At 41.9% G+C, this 17,570-nt stretch overlaps 2 protein-coding genes across 2 annotated transcripts in view; one reads left to right on the forward strand and one right to left on the reverse strand.

Annotated features, from left to right (window-relative positions):
- MCM9 (minichromosome maintenance 9 homologous recombination repair factor) overlaps positions 1–17,570 on the forward strand; it is a gene marked incomplete at both ends in the record, with an annotated part of 47,988 nt that overhangs the window by 14,287 nt on the left and 16,131 nt on the right.
- On the reverse strand, positions 5,517–17,426 carry ASF1A (anti-silencing function 1A histone chaperone). The gene is made up of 4 exons (XM_082307302.1): positions 17,013–17,426; positions 13,407–13,522; positions 8,684–8,860; positions 5,517–6,349 (listed from the first exon to the last, which is right to left on the reverse strand). The coding sequence occupies exons 1-4, from the start codon at positions 17,119–17,121 to the stop codon at positions 6,137–6,139; spliced, it is 615 nt and encodes a 204-aa protein (XP_082163428.1). The 5' UTR covers positions 17,122–17,426; the 3' UTR covers positions 5,517–6,136.

Here is a 17,570-nt window from a genome sequence, read left to right on the forward strand (position 1 = left end):
ATCTGAGAATGACAGGGAGTCATTCAGGTATCTTTAATTTTTATAAACTGATACATAGTTTTCCAGAAAAAAAGAGACTTAATGAGGTTTAACAAATTCTCTCTGTTGGTTCCCACCCTGCCACTGAGTTTAACCAACTGTTTTGCAGTCCCCAGAGCTGTAGTGCTGCTTGTGCATAATTGGATGAGATAATCACTAGTAAGAAAATATTTCACTTTCCCCTGGAGCTTGAGATCTGCAGTGATTGACTGAGTGGTGTGTTTGACTCCATAGGAACAGGAACCAGCACATGCCTGCTGCTGCTGGGTCTGGAGCTCGTGGACACCTGGGCCAGAGGCATTCTGCTGCTTCCTGGTGCATATCTGGCTGTTCAGATTTCTGTAAAGTTTTGTTTGGTATTGTGTCCCTCCACAGATGGACTGCTTAAAGAATTTTGTGAACTGTATTTAGAACAGCTTGTCTAAAAATCTGGGAGACCATCAGCTGTTTCTCCAGCTCTCCAGTTCTGTACAATATGCCTTCCTGAGCTGTGAAATGCAGCCTTCTGGCCTCTCCTCTTGCAGCCTCTACAGAGCCTTGAGTACTGCCTTTTTGCTGACATTTTGCAACATGTAACATTGTCCATATCATGCCAACAGCTGTTTGCTAGTATGCTTTTTTTCTTTTGATTGAAGGCAACCAACTCAAGGGGAAACAACCATTTTTCTTTTTCATAGTAAGCCTCTTTCTGCTAGGCAGGCTTCATGTGCCAACAGTTGTCTCTCTTCTGAGCTGTTGGGAACCAATTCAAAGTGGCTGACATGAGCCACCCAGCTATGGTTATCAATGGAGTGTGTCGTGTCAGTATCCTGAGGTACGCAAGACACTGAAACCGGAGACATTTTTCCCTGTTTGTAGATTCCCAAACTGTGCCTGGGCATTCCCTAGTTGGTGCAGGCCAAGGCGCTGCCAGGGAACATGCTAACAGTTTACTACGGTGGATCCATACCCTGGCCCTGATCAGGTTATTAACAGAGATACAGCCTTTAGGCCACTCGTTTCGGATCTTCACTTCTACCACAGGATTCTTCATTGTTTTCCTGAATATTCATAACTGTACATGAACTTGAAATATTTTCTATCAGCATGTACCTTGAAAATATTTTCCTGAGAGCATGACTTCATTGGCTGTTCCTTAAACAGCTGGGCCTCACGTTGAAGAGGCCTTAACTCTGTAGGAAGTCTGCTAGACTTCTTGAAGGAATGAATTTTGAAGTTCTGATCAAACCTCATCAGAGATATGCCATATCTGTAACAATGTCTCATCTCTTGCAGATCCTTAAATTCCCTTAATTTCCTCTCAATAATGTTGCTCCAAGATGGCTTTGTCCTAAGACAGTGTTTACCTTGACTACCTGCACGCAAAAGATTATTTAGCCAAGTGTGTCTTCAGAAAGTTTGGCCTGTACATACATCCGTATCTGAAGACCTGTAGTTGGGATGGACAGGAAGTACTGCAGGAGCAACATCTTCGTCATGTTGGTTGGAGGTTTCAGGTCTTACGCACTTCTGGCATAATACGTCCAGGCAAGCCTTCATCAGACTTTTTCGTCCTGCTGTTGAAATGGCAGGCATTTCAAGCAGTTGATTTTTGGATAGATATCCTATGTCTTCAGGATTCCCTTTACCATACCATAAAGCCCCTGCTTCTTCCTAGTTTGTATCAGTGTAGGTCTGCAACACTTTTCTAGTGAGATAGGACGACCGGGAGGACCTCCTTGTGTTGAAAGGTAGGCCTCCTTATCTCATGGTCCAGGGGTGTTTTGGAGGGAGACCCAAAAACTCCTTAAAAGTTCCTGATATTTCAGCCAGTTCTTAACGCTGCTGTTAACACGTAGCTGTTGTCTCTTACACCTGGTATAGCGCTTTTGCAGCACACACGTCTCCTTCCTCCGATTTTCTCTGTCTGCAGGGAGGCCAGTCACATCCCTCGTGCCATGGTCAGCGAGTGCCCAGCCATGCCTCCAAGCCAGCATTACCGAAAGTTGGAAATGTTGAAGTGTATCCTCCCTCCATCCCCTCCTGAAAGGGTCTTTGCTTTCTAGATTCCAGATGCAAACCTGGGGTTTGCCTTTAACAAAGCCGCCCTAGTGACTCCAGCTGGCTTTTCTTCCTTAAACATTCTTCTTTGCCTAGACAAAGTATCAAGCAAAAATCCTTCCACCTGTCTTCTGCAGCCCAGCTCTCATATCACACACTACAAGACCAGATCTTAAGAAGCAGAGCTTTAACTGGAAACATAAATACAAATAGGAAGGCCTAGCACGAGTAGTCTCCCACACACTGCCAGCCCTTGTAGGCAGTTGTCAGTTTTGTTGCATCTTCCCAGTTGGCACTGTGCAGAGCCCTCCAGCTAGCAACAACAGGAACAATTAACCCATCATTTCTGGACCAAACTTCTGTGGCTCTCAAAAAAATGAGAGAATCTGCAAGCTTGCAGACCACTGTGCTATGGATAAGGAGTAGGGTAGTTAAGTAAGTATGTGAAGGATCTCTTGCAGCTGCCCAGACAGAAGCCACAAGATTTAGTTAACTTTGCTCTTTTTCTGTCTCTGGTAAATGAGGATTTGCCAGGAGCATACATGGTGTACATAAGGTGTTTTGGTTTTTTCCCTCTTTATTCCCTACCACCATTTTCAGTGGGCAATCTTTGTACAGCTGCAAGTGGCTAGCCTTCCAGAAAATCAGCAGTTGAGGCCCTACAAAGGAAAATAATGGACTGTCAGATCATCAGATTTGTCTTTGTGACTTTGTCACTCACATCTCAAGAATACAGATTCTCTGGTGATCTCTAAGCTACTGTGGTTACTGTAGCAAAGTTCTGAGTTTCTGCAGTCTTGAAGATTGGTAGCAAGGGTTGGCTTTTTCAGTGGAGCTTTGTAGAACCACTGGAGAGGTTAAATTTCACCAGCCTCCATTAAGATGGAGCTGGAGCCTTTTTGCCCGCGTCAAACTCAGAGTGTCATAGTAATCTAGACTGAAGGTGATGCATGAATAAATCACGACGACTGTAAGATGAAGGGACAAGGTTTTTTTCAAGCTAGACATAAAAAACCCCACCCACGTTTTTCATCCCTAATGTCACCTTGCCTGATCCGTTTACTTCTTTGTACGTGAATAACCTCTGATAAATGTTGACAATCTTCTAATGGAATTGAGTCTATCTAGCTGAGGTAAAAATACAGTGAGATGCATCACCAGTCCCGTCAATAGGAGCTGTAGCATGCCCTTGCATCTTGGTGGTCTCTGCAAGTGGAGGTTCGTGGGAAGGTGAACTCATCTTTGACCTTGAAATTGTAATGCTGTGCTGTCTGCACTAGCTGTCTGTATGTCGTGCGTACAGCCCTGCCGTTTCAAAACCTTCAGAGATCAGGGACAAGTCTTTACAGAGATGCCTTATATGCACTGTATCTTTTAATACCACTAGGTTTGTGCTGTGATGTTGCCCGATGATCAAACCTGAAGCCTCTAGAGTACTGGAATTTGGTTTCTCAAATTCCATATCTCTGGAATGTGATTTTGCCAGGAAATGTGATATTCAGAAGACAGTGTGTATGCACTGCTCAGGTCTGGACAAAGTTGTAGAAAACCTGAGAGGCATCCAGTCTCCCAAAAAGCATAGAAAGACTTTCTCTTGCAAAGCTCATGAGGTGTTCTCATGAGGTCTGGTTGCTCTTCTCCAGTTTTCACAAAGCACAGTAGGGTTATTCTTTTTCCTGTAATTGGTGGGTCAGCTGCATGTAGGGTGTGTTAGTGTATCAGGTAAGGTGGTGCCAAATTCTACTGCAGCATCATGCCATCCCATCTAGCTTGAAGTTTATTGCACCCGAGTTCACGTGCGCCGTTGACTTTTTTTCTTCTAAACAGAACAACAGATTTTCACTTTCTGATTTCTCGAAATTAATTGGTTTGCTGGGCAACATAGTTTTGCGGACTGTATTTTGTAGTTGATTCTGGAATAGCAGTAATACAGTTTGCTTCCATCACTTTGTGGCATATGCTTCTAAGAAGCATTCATGCTACTGATGGATGGATTCTGGTTACAGCTTGTACTTGATCGTGTTTTCAGTTGAATCTTCAATAGGTGCAAGGGTTTGAAATAGGACTACAGTAGTCTTAGCTGAAGGCAGACTTCATTAGCCTGCCAATCTTTCAGCAGATGACTAAGTTATTTACAAGCTTACATTTAAGAGATATCTTAAATAGATTTATAAACAGAACAATAAAATGCATGAAAACTCTCAAAATGTCACTCTAGACCTTAAAGTTGCAATATAATTGAAAATCAAAAGATCTTTCTTAAAAGTTCACATAACTTCAGCCCTCAAGTGAAGCAACTGCTGGTTTGGGGGACCAGTTCTTTGCGTTAAGTCATACAGATATTAGAGCGTTAATATTTTTAAATTTCCAATCATCATTTTAAACAATTACAGAGAGATTTTCAAGAGCACACATTGGAATTAGGGCTCCAAATATTAATGGATTTCATTAATTAATTCAGCTACCATATGTACTGCTGAGTTTCCATACAAGAAAGAAACACACACATGTACATTCTTTTCTGATTTAAAAAAATATACATGTTAGAAGTTAAGACAATTTCACTAATGATGTGGAAAGACAGAAGTACTAACTGCCTGGGACATCTTCATCCCTATCAGAGAATGCAGGAAGAGAAGAGAAAGTATTCTATTTTTATTCAGAGCTATACTGTCAGTCATCATGTAATTTACCTTTTTTTAAGGGCCTGGAACCTACAAGGGTTTGCAGTTTGGGTGGTTACTAGTAATGAGCAGAACTATATTCATGTAATCTGACATGACAGATTAAAATTTTAAATGTACATATAGTCACAGCAAACATAAGGCTGATGAGGATTGGAAGGAATAACTCAATTGTTAGTGTCATAACAACGTCTTAAGTCTTTACACTTTACTGCCTAGGTCTTTTTATCTTCAAGGATGCCTCAGGTAATAGGGATGTCTCAGTGCAAGAGCTTCAGGGCAGGCAATGTATTCTTGAGTGTGTCATGCCTGCCACAACAGGGTTTGAATCTTGATTTATACCACTGCGTAAAGATTGCCTTAAAGAGTAGAAAGAAAACAGAAAAGTTTTAAATTCCAGTTGTTTCAAAAAACTGAAAGAAAGCATCTTAACGCCTTACTGCTAGTTAAAAAGACTACAAGAATAAAGCATACCTGAAAATAAATGTACCAGCCCAGCAGTTGAACATAATAATCTTGCAGAAGAGCATTTTTTGGATACTCATGCTATTCCTTTTGAAGCTTAAATTTTCTAGTAATTGCTTGAATCCTTCCAGCCAATTGTGTGTGCTATTAGGGTGACTGAAAAAGGGTTCTTTGTTGAGATACCCACCCAAATTCACATGAAACGTTGTCCTTAGCAAAGCACAGTTTGGCTAAACAGCAGCAGCAGGAGATTTTTTAAAAAAAAAAAAAAAAAAAAAATCCTAAAATCCAAGATAGCAGATGGTAAATCTCAAATTGCATGCTTTAAGTAACAAGTATGTGCCTTGAAAGGAAAAGAAGCTTGCACCTAAAATTATACCGTGCTGCCTGCTTTCACAGCAAGAGGACATTTTTGGACTTTTTTTTTTTTTTTTGAGATGCTTTTTTCTTTGCACTTCATCTAATGACAGTTTTGTTCTTAAGCTGCTATTAAAGGGCACTTTATATTTGGCAATCTGGATATCAGAGATGAGGACATGGCATTATTCCTTCATTTTGCCTGCATGTTTTAACTTCCAGTTTTTTAGTTTTTCATAGTGCTTACAAAGTAAAAGGGGTGGGGGGAGAATATGTATGCTTTAATCAGGTTTGGTTTAGACCACATAGAATAACACATTAGAGAAAAAAAAGGCAATTACTTAAAAATAGTTGTATTTATATTCCACAATTTGCTCAAATACTGGTTTTGTTTGGTTGTTTTTTTTTTTTTTTTATAAACTTTCTACAGGATGTTTTAAAACAAGTTCTTCACATTGCTTGTCAACTATGTACTTATGGAATTTGAGGGAAATAGTTCTGGTTGTTTTTACAGTTTAACACATGTACAGTACCAAAATGATGGTGGTTAGTCACATGCAGTCCATATGAGATTCTAACATAACATTTAATGAATTTTCTGATGTTGACCACCCCTTTGATGCTGAAGGTAATGCATCTGTAGAAAGCAGTGACTGTAGATTTGGGTTACTGCTCTCTGCATCTTCCAGCTTTTCAGTGTTGTCCTCCCAATTAATGTGGAATCTTGTGACTCTGGGATTAGATGCCAAAATATTCCTTTGAAGCTACGAGAGAAGAAAAATATATGGATTATGTAATGTGTACATCTCAAACTGGACTTCACATGTATACAGATTTTTTTTCCTTTTATTCCCCATAGCCTTGTACGTGTAAAACAATTTGTTTAAAAAGGTAACTCATATAAATGTGAACCTATAGCTACTGTCTATGGATCAGAAACATGCTTACAGAAACACAACACTTGTTCATTTACTCTAATATCCTACTCAGCAAAATAACTGCTTTCTTGAGAGGATGGTTTTAACTGTTCCATGAGTTCAAGGCTGTACGAGAACTCTGCAAGTGAAGTGCAAGCGTTTATTATTTTAGCCAGCTTTTGGCAAAGCAAATGACTACCCCCACAAAGATTTTGCAAATCACCATACTTCATAAAATTTTGCATCAACTTTATGGTGTTTGCAATAATTGTATCAATTCCATCAGCTATCTGTCTTCACTTAAGAGTACAACCTTTCCTTAAATTAAATTACCATGCTTTAGATTAAAATTCAGTTACTGAAATCAATTTATCTACTAAAGTTTTAAAATAAAAACATTACTTAGATTTGGAAGATACTAATATTGTGGCAGTGGACATGCGTAGACATTAGCCATACATTTTATTCTCATGGCTGGCCTTCACTTTCCTTTGAAAACATGTTGTACTTGTTTACATATGCAGCAAAAAAAAAAATGCCCACTTTCCTTAATCTTTAACTATATATTATCCTGAAAATGTTGAACTCTGGCGGATGGCAACTTACCACCACTGGCCACTCATTATGAGAGTTAAAACTGATCACAGGAAAAGTTTTCTTTGATAGCAATGCTGATTTTATTCTCCAAGGAAGTGCACTCTTATTAAGTATTTCCCAACCCCTTATGCAAACTAACAGGACCATTTCTTTTTTTTTGAACCTAGTAGGGTCTATTACCCATCAATTGCAATTCAATGTGTTTAATAACCTTCTATTCTACTTGTATGTTTAAATTCTATCATGAAGTCACATTAAGGACTTCTTATACAAATACATGATAGCTTTCGCTGTTCTTTTTCATAGAAGCAGAGCTATCTTTTTACATAAGTAAATCAAGAGAATTCAGACAAGTAGTTCTAGGCATTTCTAAATTCAAGTGCTTAAAGGAAGTCAACATTCTGGCATTTGCATCCAAAATAACAAATAAGTATATGATATAAATGAAAGAAAAAAAGAAAGGAACAGATTATAAGTTTAAGAATCCTCAAAATTAACAGTAATTTCAAATTTTGAGAACATACTGAGCATCTGATCCCTGAAAATTAAGCACAGAAAATCATTAGCGACTTTTAAAAACCAATTCACATACCAATTCAGTTTAGTTACATTTGAGGATCAGTTTCAGGGACTATGGGGATTATCTCTGCACTAGTCATTACAGTACATGCATTATCCCATTCATTTCTTCATATATCCAGTCATATAATTCATGCAAACTTGAGAAATAACAAAATTTTCACCATCACACAACTTTGGAACATAAGCGTGTACACGTGTACATCGGCTTTCATAAAGAGATAACCCAACTGCACAAAATCTTCCATGAAAACAAGCCTGGATGCTGTATAGAACCTTGTTGGTTTGTACAGAGTCTGCCTGGGTAGAGTATTTCACAGGATTTTGACTAGTTTTTAATGTTTAATTGATCCTTCTCCTCAATGTATTAGGTTCCAAATAATTCTATTTCACAGCATCTTTTAATTCTAGTCCTGGTTTAATTTTTACTATGAAGGATATATCTATTTTTTTAAACTTAATCTGTACACTTCCTTCATCAAGTTGTCCATTGATCAGATAATCATCCAACTGGCTCTTACCAGGTTACCCATCTTCTCTCCTTTTATACGTAACTTGTTATTCCATTTGTTTGTTACTGTTTTGCAGAAACTGCAGCTCTAACACTAGAACAGCTGGATAATGACTATGTTAAATTAATACTTAAAACTTAGTTCCAGGTTGACTGTCCTACAAAAAACATTATTCTGGTTTTTTTTTCTGGAGAACAGAGCCACTTTGTCAACAGTGGCGCAGGTAGAGGGAACCCAATGCTTTATTTCAACAGTCAGTGTAAATAATAATGATGTCCAACTCAGGCTTCAAGCTGGTGGAAACTGTTGCAGGTTTCTCAGTGTTCTCCAAATTTATGGCAACTACATGGCACTTCTCCCCCCAGGTCTTTTCCATTATTTGATGCCTCGTTCTGTGCACTTTATGGAATCACTTAGGGTTTGGGTTTGTTTCTTAAAAACCTCTTTCTATAAGCATACCTTTGATATATGACTAGAACAAAATATGCCTTACCTTAGAAAAATCTGGCTTTACTGGTGGATTCTCTCTCAGTTCTGTTTCGGTATATTCATTGTTTACATAGTAGCCGACTCTAATAAATTCTTGACCTCGATAGGTGCATGTAATTAGCACAACTGTTACACCTACTGCATCTGCATCTGGAATAAGCCCTGGGTTAGGTGCATCAGCCTAAATGTGAAAGGGAAAGATGGATTAAAATAAAATGATACCACATGCTTATCTAGCAGGGGAATCTTAAGTAGTATGTCTTAGCAGCTAAGTAGTGACTGTACTTAAAATTGTTCTTCAGGTTAACCAGAATATACACCTGCTTTCACAGCAACATCAACCCTGAATTTAGGACATTATCCTCTAGAGACAGAATTACCTAGAATACAGTAATATTGTGTGCTGACATTTCTCATGGGTGATTAGACAGCTTTAATCCAAAACTGCTTTTAAATACATGATCAGCTGAACTGTTGTTCGAGCAAGTGTATAACATCCCTGCAATTCTACAGTGCCATTCTTCTCCAGCCCATCTTGGTAATTCAGTAAAGATTTTTTTTTTTTTTTAATCTCAGTGGTTGAATTGGTCCGTAGGTGTGTTTTTAACAAGACTAAACCCTTAAAAATACAGACTGCAATTTATACTTCAGCAAGAAGAGCAGGGACAGGCTACAGTGAGCTTTCAGCTGTTCCACAGATTTCTAGGAAAGGAATAAACTACTCTCTTGCCTCCTTCCACATGCCTACGTTTGTTGAAATGTACGCAGTTAAATGCATGCTGGGGTTGGACTAGATGATCTTTGAAGGTCCCTTCCAACCCAAACCATTCTATGTTTCTATGTTTCCATCATCAATCTAAGACATCTGACATATTTTCAGCCAGGATGCAATCCTAAATAGGCAACTCTTATAATCTTCCTCAATGTCCTTACTTACCATAGCTCTGCAGTTATTAATAATCAATAAAATTTGCCTTGCAAAATGTGGCTCACATCAGTCCCTTAAAATGCTTCCTAACTACACATTTATTGATGAAATGTGATGCCTCATTCTGGATTTAAAGGATTTAAAGTAACAGCAATCTAAGCATAAATGAAACGGCTTCATTTGTACAATTTTACATGAAGATCTGAAGCCAAGAATGAGCACCTGTGTTGCAAGTACAAGTTGGTATTAACAAGGTCTGTTAGAATGGTTCAGGTGTAACAAATCTTGCCTTAAGACAGAGGACAAAGGGCATTAATTCCTGCTGTCCCTCTGATCCCTGCTTTTCTGTGGTATTTATATGCTCCAGCCCTGTGAAATTTGGGAGCTAGTGGTCATGTGTCATTGGCTTCTGCTCTTTGCTACTTCAATTCTAAGCCTTCAAACCAGTCTAGCTTTTTATAAGAAGCTGTAGGCACTTTGCCGAAGAATTAGACGAGTCAGACCTCTCAGGTACAAATACACCTAGGAATCAGGTAGAACACAATTTCCTCCAGTCCTGAAGGGAGCAGAATATGACCAAATGGCTTTACAGCTTGCACAGGGGAATGGAAAAGATGACCAAGGAATAGGACAAGTGTAGAAGCTTGAAGAAATCATAAGAACTGTCAATACAGATGAAATCACTAATTCAGTAGTCTTGTTCTAACAGTGCCCAGGACCATGTGATTACTTTAAATTCCACAGTGGGCAGTTATAGAATAGTACGTTGCAAAAGGACAGCGTTCCATTTAACCCTCCATGAAACTCAACTCACACCTTGATGTGGTATTTTAGTTCGTCCAGGCTCCCATTGTCATTTTGTGTCCTGTAATATCCTATGATACAGTTGTGAAGCCAAGGAAATACTCTCTTTTACTCCTATTTAACTCTCAAGCATTGTTTTGCTGAGTGGAAAAGACAGTGAACACTGTTTAAAAAAACCTGTTTTCTCAAATTTTTAACTTCCTGCCTTGGATGTCAAACCTCTTAATTGACCAGGAAACATGATCATACACAGGTGGCATTAAAAAAGAAAAGCTTGGTATGACCAACTGATAAGTGAGCAGTTGCAAATAGATATTTTGGTAGGCAAAAAGAGGCAGTAGGATTAACTTGTGCTTGAAAATCACTGTCTTAGCATGCAATTCTTATGCTAGAAATTACTTAAGAGTTCTATGAAATCACTCAATGTATATGTTGTCTTGAATTATCTTGCTTTTCCACAATACATTTATTCACATAGCTATTACTGCAGAGGAGCTAAGTTAGTGTAAGGTCATATTCCCACTTAAAGATAGTAAATTATTTATGTACTTATATTGTCAGAAAGAAGTTTCTGTGAATTTATTACAAGTCCCCAAGTGCATAGAGAAAAAGAATCAGGTTTCACTACTTATATCTTGGTATTTAGAACCAAATAGGCCAAGCTCTGGGCCTTTAGTATTAAAATATTTTAAAATTTTTTTGTTTGTTTCTTTGTTTTTGGTTTTTTGTTTTGTGTTGTTTTTTGTTTTTTTTTTTTTTTTAAAAAAAAAGGGCTGATAGGCTGATTGTGTAAGTCTGAAGAGCACAATAGTTTTCCATCTTTCTGTATATAAGGCTGACTTCCCAACCTGATACACAGCTTCCTTTCAACAAAGGCAGTTTTACCATCCTTGGTATTTTACCTGTGTGGTACTCCGTTGTACTTGCCGTTTCAGCCATTTTCCTATTTGGAAAAGTCTACAGCATCTTATTAGCTGAAAATTTTATACACCTCCACAAAGGTCCTTTCCTTATGCTGTCCCTAGTGAAGACAATCTCTTTTCTTTATATTATATGCCTCCTGCAGTTCTGCGCTTCGCCCCATTCTGGCCTTCCCTTGCTCGTTCTCTCCATCTCCCAGGCTGCTTCAGTTTGGTGAACAAAGCAGCTTCAGTCATCAGCAAAGGCTTATTGCAGCACTTTCATTTTTGGTGGTCTCCTGTGTACACATTAGCTGAGTCCTACCCTCACCCAAAATCCAGTGCTAATATACTAAGACCAACAGTACTTCCATAAGAAATAAAAGGGATCCTTTATTATAACACAGAAGGAGTACTTACTCTCTTACAGGACCTATTCCATTCTAAGCAAAATGTCTACGCATCTACTCCTAATTTAGCTGGAGTATCATTTATAACTGGGATACAATCAATGAGTCCATCCTACAGAAACTGCAAGGCCAGTAAATTTAATTTTCAAGGCTCTCCTAATCATACAGCCAAAACGTGCCTCTTTAGGCACCTGCCTCCTACTCCTTCCCATCATCATCAACAATGAATCTTCGTAACTTAATTGGGAACAGTGCATCTTCTAAATAAGACATGTAAATGCCAGCTGATTTCTCTGGATATAGTGCTACCAAGGTAGCCCCTTTGAGGGCAACAGAGGATCACCTATTTCTGACCAATTAATGCCATAAGCTATAATAGCTTGATAATGGAAGAACTGTTAATAAATGATGCATTTGTTACACATCTGCTTTATTTGTAGTGGGGGAAAAATTAGGCCCAGCTCCAAAACCAAACAGAAATGTTTCAAGACTGATTTGCATGTATGTGGTTGATAAATGTAACCCCCAGCCTAACCCTATTCCTTTAGCCTGTCCTGTAAGAAAAAAGAGTTTCCTGGAACTTACAGGATTAATCAAGATGCCTCACAAATGTTGATACTATTTTTAAAAAGTTACAGTAACTGTGAGAAATAAGAAAGTGTATTCATTAGCACTTTTTTTTTTTTTTAATGCTCATACTCCAGCATGCATTTGCCATTAAATCGTTAAGTGAATTTATAGTATTTGGGAAAAGTAGCATGGTTCTTATACAATAAGCTGTATTCAGTTTCAATCTGATTTTTCTGCTGATGGATTTTCCTCTCAGTTTACAAGAGCAATACTAGTATTTGATAAATATAGAACAAAAGTGACCTAAATCATAGTTTTGATTAAAAAAAAAAAAAAACTTCCATAAGAATTTATGCAAGTCTGCTTTTGTTTTTTCCCTTCTCGCTGACTTAAAATGGAAATGAGAACAGGCTAGTCTTAGTGCTGCTCTTTCCCCATCTTCCTTCCCTTCATTAGTCCTTCTTAGTAACTTTTGGCTTTAACAGCCGTATTTTATAGGACTGTCACATGCTCCAGAGTTTGCTGGACAGTCTTGATCCACACACTTGTGTCCCAAACGCCTGCTATCTACCATTGGAATTCTGTCTTATTTTACAAATTGCTATATTTTGTTGTGATTTAGCATGCTTAGCCAAACATCATGGTTGAACATTTATCCTACCCAACAGAAGTGAACTCTGGCTGAGTTTTACAATGCATCTTTTGGCCTGATCTTCTGAAGATGTTGTCTACATTAACCTAGTGCTCCTGATCGTCTGAAACTGCCACCAACTGCAGTAGAGTTAAGCCTGATGGTACTAGTGTAAACTAGGTAACTGGCACTCTTGATTACTGCGTGATCTAGAATATATTTATAAACCAGACTGGTCAAAATTACCAGTAGCTACAGGAACAGTGCTTATATCACTGTCTCTAATTATTGATACCACAAGTGAAAATACTACCATGGAAATAGCAGCTCATGAACAAACTTTAAAGGAAGGTGTATCATACCTGAAGAGCTGACTGAAATATTTTTCTAGCTTACCGTTATTTTTCAAGTGTCTCTTAGTTTGACACAGTCATCTTTAAACAAATTAACACAACCCTTTTAAGACACAGTTAAATCAAACTTACCTGAAAGACAAACATGTGTCTGCCGGCAGGAACAGGTCCTACTAAAACAGAGTCCAACACCTGATCATACTCTTCACTTTCAGCTGAACCCACATAAATTATTTTCCATTCCAAATCTACAGCAAAACAAAAATAAAAAAAACCAAACATTATTTATCATTACAGTTAAGGTACTTCCACTCTTGCCTATCTAGAGTTTTGCATAGCCTAAAATGGCTTCTTTTGCAACAGGCCTAAAGGAATAAGGACTTGTCTTCATTGGGGAAATTTATCAATGCCTGCCCCAGTCCTCATGAACCAGACCATCCCGCCATCTCTCTCCAGTCAGTCGGTACCACCGGAATCCCTCTATTTTCATAGTCAGGTTAATTTTCAGATTTTATACAGAGGACAGGGCCCACGTGCTTGTTGAGAGCTGTGTTCAGCGTTTTCTCGAAGTCTGTCAGAATGGCAGCAGCACAGGGATGATGCCTATATACACCTATAACATATTGCATGCCTTGAATACTGACTCATCTCCCCAAAAGAAATTCCCACCTTCCATATATACACCTCACAGCTTAAATTATACAGATCGTGGAAGGTAGTTAATTGAATAATAAAACCCATTCCATAAGCACCAGGCATACTAACTGTATGCCCCCATTCCTTCAGATTTAACTTGTGTAACCTGAGAAGTATGTAAACTTGTGATAGCATGATTAGATCATATTCTCATCGAAGATATTGGTGCTTGGATTTTATCCACATCCTGAAATGAAATTACAGGCAAACAAAATTTAACTGTAGCATTTTGCTTCTTAAAATAATGCACCAAACACTTCTTACAATTCAGATTTTTCTAACTCACCCTCTCCACCACAGGTGTTTGAGAGTTGAAACTGCAAATTAGCACACATTAGCTCTTCCTGGGCCAGCTTTTCACTTTTGCTTTTTGATTCAAAAACACATGCATAAATACACATATGGAACTCATCTTAAAAGACAGATTTTTGGTTTTTTAAACAGGATCACCATTACAGAAAACTATGACTAACACTTTTTTTTTTTTAATGAAACTGTTTCTTCAAAACTGTACCTTGAAAACTTACATGGTGTATTTTCTATTTTTTTCCTTATGAACAATGCCCTGATTGTCTATGCAAAAGCACAAACCTGTACCCTATTACATTACTATGCTCTGCAAAATCCACTTTAACAGAACTTGGCTGCTTTAGGATTGCAACTCTCTTTCCTCATTAATGAGTTCTTCTTGCTTATCATGTTTAACATCAATGCAGGTTTTGGGGGTCTAAGTAACATAATTAACAGGGCTTGGGAAGGGATTTTACTCCTCTGTACAACACAGCACAATTGGCCAGGTACTGTATCAGAGGTTTTATTTACCTTTTCAGCACGTAGTGCTAGATACTGCCAGTACTGCAGGCTACTCATCCAGGACAATTAAGGACTTCTTTTGTCAGCATCTGTGCTATTTACCACGTACACAAAGTGAGGACTTTTAGGCTAAACTACTTAAGATTATCACACCATCCTGTGCCTTTATTCTAGGAGAACAGTATAAAGTTCATTCTAAACCAGTAGTATTTAGTACTAAAAAATGGGACTTTTTAACCGTAACTTTTAAATTATACATTAAATAGGTTGATCCAAATGCTGTTTAGGTATCTTGATACAGAGTAGCAACCCTTAAAAAAAAAAAAAAAAAAGAGGGCTGGAGTTAATGAACTTAATTTTAAGATCAGTGGTGCACAGGACTGGCTGAAAACAGCACAGTAAATAGATATATTAGCATGTGAAAGTTAAGGCAATAACAGCAAATTTTTCATCAAGTATAGAAAGGCTATGTTTAATCTTATTTTTAAATGTGAAAGATAGCAGTGCTCATCCTGAATTTATCGGGTAGTCTTAACTTCCATTTACATGGGGGAAGGGAACCGAGAATTCTGCATTAGACCATCTATAATTCTTCTCATCCTGATTGTCTGGGATTAACTCTAATGTAAATCCAGAGAGTGAGGAGCACGTCGAGGGGCCTGATGCTGTATCTCAGATGAGGCCAGAGTGCCTAGAGAGATCCCGTCAGCAGCCTGGAGAGGGGCAGGGAGCACACCCTGCTGCGGGCAGCCCCAGCTAAGGCGTCGCTCAGTTGGAAGAGGGCAGGAGAGCAGGGGCAGAGGCCTAGAGGAACCCCCAGGCGCAGACCAGACTTCCTCTGAAGTTCCCGCCAGCGCGGCCGTCCCTCCCAGCGGCGCCGGAGCGGAGCACGCCGAGCCGGCCCCGCCGCGCACGCTGTCACCAGGCGCAAGTGAAAGCTGCTACAGAAGCAGGCAGGGTGAGGCAAGTTTAACCGCAGCGACAGAGAGAGCCCGCCAGGCGTTATCACCCGCCAACTCCCGTTTTCCTTTTGCCTTCCCTCGCCCCGCAGGCCGCCGGGGCTCCCGGGCGAGCAAGACGGCGCTGGTCTCCGCCGGGGCACGGACCCCGCCGGGGGCCAGGCGGCCCCGGCCGAGCGGGCTCCCCACTCGCACGGCTGCCGGCGGGCAGGAGCGCCCCGCTTCCCCTCCCGGCCCGCCGCCGCCTTGCGAGCCGCGGCGTTCAAAACTCCCGCCCGAGGGGCGACGCGCGGCCTCTCGGGGCGACTCCCGCAGAGAGCCGCGGCGCAGCCTGCCGGCGGCCCGACGGGCGGCGCTGCGGAGCGCCGCCGAGGCGAAGGCGGTTCGCGGCCCGCCCGGCTGAGGGGAAGGCGGGAGCCCGCCGGCGGCGCGGCGCGCCCCTCGGCGGGGAGCGCGGCCGGCGCCCCGGCCTCAGGCGGGGGGTCCCCGCGGGGCGGCTGCAGGCCGGCGCCGCCCCCCGCTCTGGCGGCAGCCGGTAACTTTCGAGTGACTTCCAAAAATAGTGGCTGGCGGCCGGCCCCCTCCCCCACCGGCAGGGCTCCCGCAGCCAACGCGCCGCGCCGTGCCCTGCCGCCGGCCCCGCGCGCCCACCGCGCCGCGGCAGCCAGCTGCCGGCCCCGGGGGCGAGCCCGGCCGCCCCGGCCTCCCACGGCGATTTTTTTTTTTTATTTTTTTTTTTTTTTTTTTTGAAGTATTAAAATGGAGCACGAGGCCAACGAAACGCCGGCCGCGGAGCGTCTTCCGCGCTCCGAGTAACGCCCGGGGGGGCAGGGGCGCCGGCCGCGCAACGGCCCCCCCCGGCCGCGGGGATGCGCGGCAGCCGAGCCCGGTTAACCCTCTCCTCTCGCGCTCCCCCCCACGCACACACAAAGCTGGCAACATGGCTACCACCACTCAAACAAGTTCCTCGCAACTTGAAGCTCGCCTCGCCTCGCCGATGGCGCGGCGCGGCGGGGAGAGGCGGCCCCGGCTCGGCGGCCAGGGCGGGCAGGCGAACGCCGCCAACTTTCCCCGCCGGGCCCGGGGAGAGCGGTTTTCCGCCGGGGGCTCGGGCGCCGGCGAGCACATCTCCCTTCGCCTCGGCACGGCGATGCGGCGAAGGAGAAACTGTTAAATTGTAGGAGGAGGCCTATGCAAAGTTTAAGCCTTAAAACCCCTGAAACTAAGAGCCCGGGGTTACAAAACGCGCATCGGGAAAACATCTACTCACCTTCCGACAGGTCCTCTATGCACTCAAATGTGATTTCGAATTGGAAAGGATTGTAGAAAGGAGAAGGATTATCCAACACCACTACATTGTTCACCTGAACCTTTGCCATATTTTGAAAAAAACACAAACAATAGGAAGAGCGTGTTAACGCAGCACAATAAAGTCCAGTGTGTTGGTTTGCTGCGACGCACAAGCCCCCGTGCCAGTGTCTGAGCGAGGCTGCAGAGCTGCGACTTGCAGAAACTTTTTCTTCCCCCTTTTATTTACACCAGGAACACTCCACACTGTTTGCAGCTTTCCTATTTCACTAAACTACAGCCCATTCTGCCCTGCTCGCCGCCAGCGCCCGCCCGGATTGGCCGCACGCCGGCCTAGGGCCCTCCTCCCCGAGCGCGGCCGCCGAGCGGCAGCAAGATGGGCTCCGCCGCTCCCGCTCGGCCCTCGGCGGCTCGCCGCGGCGCCCCCGCCCGGCCCGCGGCGGAAACGGCCCTGCCAACGGCCGCGCCGCGCCGAGCGGGGCGGGGCGGGGCCGAGCCCGGCCGGGCGGAGCCGGGGAGG

This window comes from Platalea leucorodia (assembly GCF_965183815.1).
Source record: "Platalea leucorodia genome assembly, chromosome: 3".
In the NCBI taxonomy this organism is placed as follows: Eukaryota; Metazoa; Chordata; class Aves; order Pelecaniformes; family Threskiornithidae; genus Platalea; species Platalea leucorodia.